This window comes from Ochotona curzoniae, unplaced genomic scaffold (assembly GCF_017591425.1).
Source record: "Ochotona curzoniae isolate NIBS_2020 unplaced genomic scaffold, NIBS_Ocur_1.0 scaffold_2683, whole genome shotgun sequence".
Classification (NCBI taxonomy): Eukaryota; Metazoa; Chordata; class Mammalia; order Lagomorpha; family Ochotonidae; genus Ochotona; species Ochotona curzoniae.
This window is the reverse complement of record NW_024467100.1, coordinates 9498725-9508570: the sequence shown is the minus strand read 5'-3', so window position 1 is coordinate 9508570 and position 9846 is coordinate 9498725. Positions and strand designations below refer to the sequence as shown.

At 42.6% G+C, this 9846-nt stretch overlaps 1 protein-coding gene across 7 annotated transcripts in view; it reads left to right on the top strand.

Annotated features, from left to right (window-relative positions):
* Positions 1–6330: 6330 nt before the first annotated feature.
* The window catches only part of LOC121171578 (SLAM family member 5-like), a 57681-nt gene continuing 54165 nt past the window's right edge, over positions 6331–9846 (top strand). For all 7 annotated transcript variants that reach the window (XR_005886149.1, XR_005886150.1, XR_005886148.1 and 4 more), the window contains exon 1: positions 6331–6440. Coding sequence is in view for 4 of the 7 variants with exons in the window: in XM_041003310.1 (XP_040859244.1) it covers positions 6371–6440 (70 nt within the window). In the remaining 3 variants the exon portion in view is untranslated. The remainder of the gene's footprint in view (positions 6441–9846) is intronic.

Here is a 9846-nt window from a genome sequence, read left to right as displayed (position 1 = left end):
GTGCGCGAGAACACCAGGAGGACTCTGAATGCTGTGCCGGGCGGGCTGGGCGGCCCCGCCTGCAGCAGCCGCCTCCGCAGCGCAGGTGTCAGGTGTCAGGAGGGCTCTGAGCTTTGGGAAGTGTAGCGTTGTGTGTCCCTGACACGCAGGTACCACTCCCATAGTGTGAACTGCTCACTCCTCGCCTCCCACCCCGCAGTTCTGAGCGTGGGCGACCCACCAGGAGAGCTCTGAAAACTCCTGCACCACACTGACACGGTGCGAACCTGCCGTGAAGTCATTATAACAGGGCGCCTGGGCCACTCCTCCGCTAAGGGCCTGTGTGGGGGAGCCACGCGGGAGCAGGGGCTCTGAACACCCACACACCACGAGTGGTGGAATCACTGCACAAGAGCCACGCCTGGAAAGTGCCTCACCCACAGTCCTGTGTGTGGGAGACGCACCAGGTGGGCTCTGAAAAACCCTGCAGTCCCTGACACGGAGAACGCAGGGAGAAAGCACATAAAACCTTCTAAGCCCTGTGGATTCCCGTGAAGGGGGCACACCCAGAGAGCGCCTCCATCCCTCCATGCCCTGGGGTGTCACACCTGTAGAAGAGGTGCCCAGAGTGTGCCTGGAATCCACTGGGCCCCCAAGGTGGTGCTCTAGAGCCCCGGGCCCTGAGAACGCACCAACGGTGCCTTGAAAATTACCACGCCCGGCAACACCACGCCTGCAGGTTCCAATCTCTACAGGAAAGCACCTGACAGCCCCTCAACACACGGGTCCATTTGCCCCACCAGAATACACCAACGCAATGGGAAAAACCACCAGAAAGAGTTGTGCTCCAGATGAAAGAGCCAGCACCCCACCAACAAGGGCCAAAACCCATTATCAATATCGGCGATGCGAGATGAAGACATGGAAGAGTTACCAGCAAAGGAATTGATGAAAATAATGCTAAAATTTCTCAGAGACGTGGACACAAAGCTGGAAGACCTCCAGAACCGCATAATCACCGAAATACAACAAATCAAAACTAAACTGGATGCCCAAGATCATAAAATTCAAAGCCTCATCAACAGAATAAATGTGGCAGAGGAAAGGATCTCTGAAACAGAAGACACACAAAATGAAGGTGCCCAGCGAATTAAACAGCTGGAGACAAACCTCAGCAAAACTAATAAAATGATGCAAGAGATGAAGGATTACCTTAGAAAATTGAATATTCGGATCATCGGCCTCCCCGAGGGAGTAGAAAGAGAATCTGGGATGCAAGCAGTGCTTGATGAAATTATACAGGAAAACTTCCAAAACACTTGGAACACGAATCCACCCCGCATACAGGATGGACAGAGAACTCCCAACAGACATGATCCAAAGAGATCTTCACCCAGACACACGGTGCTCAAGTTCTACTCCAATGAAGACAAAGAAGGAATCCTGAGACAAGTACGAAGTAGAGAAAAGATCACATACAGGGGAAAACCCATCAGAATCACTGCTGACTTCTCCGAAGAGACCCTACAAGCAAGGAGAGAATGGACAAAGATCTTCCAAGTCCTGAAACAAAACAACTGTCAACCAAAAATAATCTACCCAGCAAAGATCTCATTTGTATATGAGAACGAAATCAGACACTTCAATAGCAAAGAAAAACTAGAAGAAAATGTCTACACAAAACCAGCTCTGCAAAGTCTCCTTAGAAATGCGCTAGTCCTGGATAAAAAGGAGGCAAATCACAAACAAATTTGGCAAATAAGAAGGTCTCCAAACTAAAGGCCGCACAAACAAGATAATTACATAGGCAACAACACACACACAACACAAACACATGGCAGGGCAAAATTGCAACCTCTCAATTTTAACTCTCAACACAAATGGTCTAAATTCACCAATCAAAAGACAGAGATTAATAGAATGGATCATCAAACAAGACCCAACCATCTGTTGCCTACAAGAAACGCATCTAACCAGAAAGGATGCAAAGAAACTGAAAGTGAAGGGATGGAAAAAGATATTTCACGCCAATAGACGAGAAAAAAAAGCTGGGGTAGCTATCCTAATTTCAGACGAGATAGATTCATTCTAACTAACATCAAAAGAGACAGGGAAGGCCATTTTATACTGGTGAAAGGAATGATCCATCAAGAAGCAATCACCATCATTAATGTTTATGCACCGAATCTTAATGCACCTAGTTACGTAAAGCAATTACTTACAGACTTAAGGGAAGATATAGATACCCGCACAATTCTTGTAGGCGATCTCAACACACCTCTAACAACAATGGACCGGTCTACGAAACAAAAACTCAACAAAGAAACAACAGAGCTCACACAAACAATAGAACAACTGGACTTAGTAGACATATATAGAACTTTTTATCCTAAGGCCACAGACTATACATTCTTCTCAGCGGTGCATGGCACCTTCTCCAGAATCGACCACATGATAGGACATAAAGCGAATCTAAACAACTTCCAAAACATTAGTATCATACCATGTACCCTCTCAGACCACCATGGGATGAAACTGGAAATCAACAACTCAAAACTCCCCAGGAAGAATAGGCACTCTTGGAAATTGAACAATATGCTATTAAACGAACAATGGGTCAGAGAAGAAATTAAAGATGAGATCAAAAAATTCATGGAAACCAATGAAAACTCTGATACAACATTCCAAAACTTGTGGGACACCGCCAAAGCAGTGCTACGAGGTAGATTCATCGCAATCGGAGCGCATGTCAAGGCCCAAGAAAGACGCCAAATACAGGAACTAACCTCACACCTCCAGGATCTGGAAAAACAGCAGCAGAAGAGTCCCACGCACAATAGGAAACAAGAAATCATCAAAACAAGGGAGGAGATAAACCACATAGAAATCAAAAAAACTATACATAAAATCAACAAATCAAAAAGTTGGTTTTTTGAGAAAATAAACAAAATAGACACTCCACTGGCCCGATTGACCAAAAAAAAAAAAAAAAAAAACAAGAGAAAGTGAGAATCAATAGCATTAAAGATGAAAAAGGCAACATAACAACAGACACTGCAATCATTAAGAAAATAATTAGAAATTACTACAAAGAACTGTGCTCCAACAAATTTGAGGACCACCAAGAAATAGAAAAGTTCTTGGACTCCCACCACTTACCAAAACTCAGTCCGGAGGCAACTGCAGAATTAAATAAACCCATAACCGAGGTAGAGATTGAAACAGTCATCAAGGATCTCCCAACAAAAAAAAGCCCAGGCCCAGACGGCTTCACTACAGAATTCTACAAAACATTCCGAACAGAACTAACCCCAATCCTCTACAAGCTCTTCAAAACAATAGAGGAGGAAGCAACCCTCCCAAACTCATTCTATGAAGCCAACATCACCTTAATCCCAAAACCGGACAGAGAACCATCAGAGAAGGAAAACTACAGACCTATTTCTCTGATGAACATTGATGCTAAAATTCTCAACAAAATCCTAGCCAATAGAATTCAAAAAATCATCACACAGATCATTCATCCGGATCAAGCAGGATTCATCCCTGGAATGCAGGGATGGTTCAACATTCGGAAATCCATAAATGTTATAAATCATATCCAAAAACTGCAAAACAAGAACCACATAATAGTTTCAATAGATGCAGAAAAAGCTTTCGACAAAATCCAACACCTCTTCATGCTAAAAACTCTAGCCAAAGTAGGCATAGATGGGAAAATCCACAACATAATCAAAGCAATTTATGAAAAACCCAACGCCAGTATCATACTGAATGGAGAAAAGCTAGAACCCTTCCCACTGCGATCTGGAACAAGACAAGGGTGCCCGCTATCACCACTGCTATTCAACATAGTCCTAGAGGTACTTGCAGAGGCCATAAGACAAGAAAAAGAAATCAAAGGCATACGTATAGGAAACGAAGAAGTCAAGCTTTCACTATATGCAGATGACATAATCCTATACATAGAAAAACCAGGAGACTCAATACAGAAACTGCTAGAACTTATTCGAGAGTTTGGCAGAGTGGCGGGGTACAAAATTAACGAACGAAAATCAACAGCCATAGTGTATGCAAATAACACCAAGATGGAAGAAGATCTAACCAACAGGATACCATTCAAAGTAGCAGAGAGAAGTATGAAGTATTTGGGAATAAATCTAACCAAAAGCGTAGGAGACCTATTCGAAGAAAACTACAAACTATTTAAAAAGGAAATTGAACAAAACCTCAAAAGATGGAATAACATCCCGTGCTCCTGGATAGGCAAAATCAATATCATTAAAATGTCTATACTACCACAAGCAATATACATTTTCAACGCAATTCCAATCAAATTGCCCAAAACATTCTTCACGGAACTGGATACAATGATTCAAAAGTTCATCTGGAAACACAAAAAACCACGAATAGCTAGAACCATCCTGAAAAATAAGAAGTTAGCAGGGGGAATCACAATCCCAGACCTCTGGACATACTACAGAGCAGTGGTTATCAAAACAGCCTGGTACTGGCACAAAGACAGAAAGAAGATCAATGGAATAGAATAGAAGCACCAAAAGGGAACCCACACAAATACAGCCAATTAATCTTTGACAAAAAGACCAATGACAGTTCAAGCAAGTGGGAAGGCCTCTTTAGTAAATGTTGTTGGGACAACTGGCTGATAGCCTGTAGAAACAAAAAGATAGACCCACATCTATCACCATACACTAAGATCCAATCTACATGGATAAAAGACCTAAACCTACATCCAGAAACCTTCAAACTCTTGCAAGAAAATGTAGGAAATACCCTGCAAGACCTAGGAGTAGGTCCCGACTTTCTAAGAAGGACACCAAAAGCAATAGCAGTTGAGAACAGAATAAACAAATGGGACCTCATCAAACTAAGAAGCTTCTGTACAGCAAGGGAAACAATCAACAAAGTAAAAAAGCAACCCACAGAGTGGGAGAAGATCTTTGCACACGATATAGGCGATAGGGGGCTAATTTCCAGGATATACAAAGAACTTCAAAACAACCAAAAAACCAAAACAAACAAACCACTCAAGAAATGGGCACGGGAAATGGGCAAACATTTCACAAAGGAACAAGTCCAAATGGCAAACAAACATATGAAAAAATGTTCCAGCTCCCTAGCAATAAGGGAAATCCAAATTAAGACATCGGTGAGGTACCACCTAACACCAGTAAGATTGGCCCACATAAACAAGAACACCAACGACGCTTGCTGGTGAGGATGCGGGGAAAAGGGAACCCTACTCCACTGCTGGTGGAGCTGCAAATTGGTACAGCCTTTATGGAAATCAGTCTGGAGAACACTCAAACAACTCAAAATCTGCATACCATATGACCCAGCAATAGCACTCCTAGGAATATATCCAAAACACCTGTTTTACGACAAACCAACATGCATCCCTATGTTCATTGCAGCACAATCAGTAATTGCAAAAACATGGAAGCAACCGAAATGCCCATCAGCAGAAGATTGGATAAGAAAGCTTTGGTTCATCTACTCCATGGAATACTACTCAGCTATTAAAAAAAACAAAATGCAGTTCTTTGTGGCTAAATGGGCACAACTGGAAACTATAATGCTAAGGGAAATGAGCGAATCCCAAAAGATTAGATACCACATGTTTGCCTTGATTTAACCTGTAATTTTTTGTTTGGTTGTTTGTTATTTTTTGAACCTGTCATTGATACTGTCTCAACCCAGATGTTTCGAAGAATGGAACTTGCATTATTTTTAACATATTGTTTACCCAATACTATGTCAATTAATTCCATAATGTTGTATATTGATACTGAGGCCTTGTTGGGGCTTTTAACTGACCGGATCTTTACTCTGTTAGCTCTATCTTCAGACCATAGAAGGTCTCCCCAAGAGGCCACTGAACTTATCTGGACAATAAGACGCTGAACTTTATGCTAGGCATGTGTTTGCAAGCAATGAATCTCAACTGAACTTGAACTATGGTTATGCAACAAGGTGGAGGAATCCACCATGGGGGGAGGGGTATGGGAGGGGTGGGGGGAATCCCCAGCGCCTATAAAACTGTACTACATAATACAATGTAAGCAACAATAAAAAAAAAAAAAAAGAAACTCACTGGAAGATGCACAGAAAAATAAATACACCCAGAAAAGCTACAGAACATGTGTGCCGAATAGCTTTTGTGAGGTGGTTTAACGAGCTGTTTGTATTTTCCAAATTTTTTATGGTCAACACAAAGGATCCTTACTTTTTTTTGTTTTAATTGTTTTTAGACACAGTTTAGCTTACACAAGAGTCTCCCTTACCTCCAAAGGCCCCACCTCCTCCGCCCTGTTCTTCCCCTGTTTAAGCCCATAGACGTAGTGGGCGGGGCATCTTGGTCCTCTGCGAAATGGACTCCTTAGCTGGCAGCTGCTGGTTCTCCATCCAGATGTTGGCGCTCAGCACCAGCCTCCTTTTAGGTGAGTGATGGAGCAGGTGGGTGTGGTGGGAGGGCGAGGAGGCTGTGAGGAAGGCAGGCAGACAGCCTGGGCTCTCCTGGACTCAGCCTGTTGATTCCTCAAGCGTGGCGAAGCGCTGACTTCTTTTTGTGTTGGCGCATATCTGTACTCCAAAAGAGAGCTATTTATCCTGTTTTGCACAGCTTGCCAAACTGACGCTGAGAGCTGGGGCTGCAGCTCCAGTTTCCTGGCGGCAGGCTCGGTAAATAAAGAGAAGCTGAGCTCTCATCCACCGCTAGCTTTTTGTGTGGTTACAAGTTGCTTCCAAGCCCTGGGTGGCAGGTGTGTGCTGTGGTTACTGTCTGGTGAGAACTAGGCTCTGGCTTTGTGTCCTGCTCCCTGCCCTTGACTGCAAAACACTGGGGAACCAAAGAGGAGCTGAGCTCTGCAGTCAGATCCACTGGATCGCAACTCTGGCTCTGCCCTTGCCAACAGGATATGCTTGAGGGCAAGTAGTTATTCCTTTCTGAGCTTCATTTCACCCAGCTGTGAGATGGTGAGACCAATCCTCCCTCCAGGTGCTGTTTATGAGAGTGAAACAAACACACACACACTGACCACTGTCTGACACAGGGAGGCAGATGATTTATGTGTAGGGCATTTAATTTCTCTGTCTTGATGAGAAATAAACAAATTAAAGAAAATATAGGGCCATTTTCTTGCCTGTGATTCACAGTTTCTTAAAAATGAAGAGGATTTTCCTCTGGCAACTGATAGTATTGTGGCGACAAACAAGTCTGACCTTTCCCATCTTTCTTGCTCTTTCTCCACCTCCTACACAAAGGTGGCTGCTGCCAGCGCTGTTCTTCCTTACTAATTAATAAGGGAGAGACTGCTGCTGTTGGTGGTAAGTGAACAAAGAAGGTGGAGGAAGAAGACACAGATAAATAAACCTCAGAGATAGTCATTCTTATGCGAAACCATGCATGCAAATTAAAAATGAGATATGTGTTTGCCTGTAAAATGAGCATTTTTATGAGAACACTCTGTGTGGCCATTGAGCAGTGCCATGAATACCGTCATGCATTGCCAGATAGTCAAATGAGTAAAAGCTGCTTGGTAGCCTGTTTGCAGTGTCAGAAACATTTGTGTTTGAAATGTTAAATGTTCCTTTACTATGGGAGCTCTGTTTCAAAGGAAGAATCTGACATAGAAGATGCACATGCACAAGAATGATGTGTGAGATCTTTCATGAACTGAGATATTGAAAGGATTTGAGGGACAGTGTTGTGACTCAGAGGGTTAATCCATAGATTCTGATGCCAGCATCCCAGGTTCAAGTCCTGTCTGCTCTTCTTCTGATGCAACTCTCTGATAATTCATCTGGGAGAGCAGTGGAAGATGAGTCCCTGCCACTGATGTGGGAGACCCAGATGGAGTTCTGGGCTCCTGACTTGATCCTAATCTAGTGTCAGTCCTGTGATCATTTGGGAAGTGAATGAGTAGATGGAATCTCTCTCTCTCTCTTTCTCTCTCTCGTTTTCAAATAAATAAGTTTATCAATAAACAGATACTTTTAAAGAATAAAAAGATTTGGTCAGGAACAAAGACAGGAGTAAACATAGGTGGAGCATCTGTTGTGTACAAGATTCTCTTGTTTTCCTGCTTACGTTCAGTGCCTGTTGGATCAGTGATCAGTTCAGAATATTTTGTTTTCCTTCTCCCGTGGCTCTAGCTGCATCCATGGTGCTCCTAAACCACTTCCACCATGATATCTCCAACACCATCTGTCACTCTCCTCCCAGAACTGTGTGGGTGGCAGAGCAAGGGGGGCACAGGAAGCCACCTCTGCCTCCCACAGCCCTCTTGTTTATGTGTTGCTGGTTACCCAACTAACTGCTGATAGCCGGAAGTCCTATGAAGAATGATAGGCAGCTAAACCAGGTGGGCATCAGCCTTATCTGAATTCTGAACAAACACAGAACAACTGTACCTAGTCCTTCTGGGGTACTACATGGCAGGGGAGGGAGGATTGTGCCTGGGTCCCAGTGCCCCTAGCACAATGTTTTTTCCATTCTTTAAGTATTGACAAATCAAAACCCCTTTCTTGTAAATGTGTGGAGTAAAGCTGTTTTGGGCAGTGCTGAGTTTATAGATAAACTCATTTTTATTAATAACCAAAGTTGGTTGAACTAGTGACTTCTTGTCCTTTTTCTTTATTCTTTTAAAATTATTATTATTGTTTTTGGAAAGGCAGATATACAGAGAAGAGAGACAAAGAGAAAGATTTTCAGTCTGCTCATTCACTCTTCTAGTGGCCACAATGACCAGAGTTGAGCTGATCCAAAGCCAAGAGCCAGGAGCTTCCTTCTGGTTTCCCACACAGATGCAGGGTCCCAAGACTTTAACCCATCCTCTACTGCTTTCCCAGGCCAAAAGCAGGGAGCTGGATGGGAAGTGGAACAGTAGAGATATGAACCAGTGCTCAAATGAGATCCCAGTGGATGCAAGGCAAGAATCTAGCCAATAGGCTATCATGCCAGGCCCTCTTCTTCTTCTTCTTTTTAAAAATTTTATAATACAACTCCATAGGCTGTGGGATTTCCCTTAACTCCTCCCTAACTCCCCGCCCCCTCATTGAGTTCCTCTATATTATTAAAATAGTATAGTTCATAAACAATCATAATTCCATCTTTGTGGGCATGGACCATACTGAGAGTCCAGCATCCTATTGTCAAGATAAATTTAACAGTTTCATTGAGAGTCCATCTTTGATCTGAAAGTTGAGATGGTAGAGTATCCTCACATCTAGATATGATAGTCTCCAATAAACAGTTACTGTACAACCCCTTAAATGAAAAACCACAATACAAAATCAACAACAGGAAGAAAAATGGAAATTTACAGCATCAGAAAGTTAAATAACATGCTACTAAATGATTAATGTGTTAGAAAGTACAAGTTCTTAACCGTAAACCTTAAAATGGTTATAGGATACTATTTGGCTGTCTTGAGTTTTTATATATATTCAATTCGTATTTATATTTAGCAGTTTACAGTATTCAAGTGAGATTTTACAAAACTTCATGAATTTTAGGATAATCAAAACAGGCTTATAACTCTAACAAGCCATATATTAACAATTGAAAAGTAGAACAGTTTTAGGAGGGGTGCACAGAAAAATCTCTAATATCTTAGCTAGTGAGGAATAACTGAACTTTGTGTCCTACCTAGTTGCAAGTTTACCTTGCGGGTTCCTGGGGAGGAGATGTGACTTGAAGAACCGGGGGTGGGGGGGAACAGAGCTCTCTTTTGGCGACTGACAAAGTTTATTCCCAGGGTTTCAGTTTTTATACCTTTCATGAAACAATGGTTCAGACCTAACTCAGAATTAGATCATGTCTAAGAACACAGAGACAACGAAGAA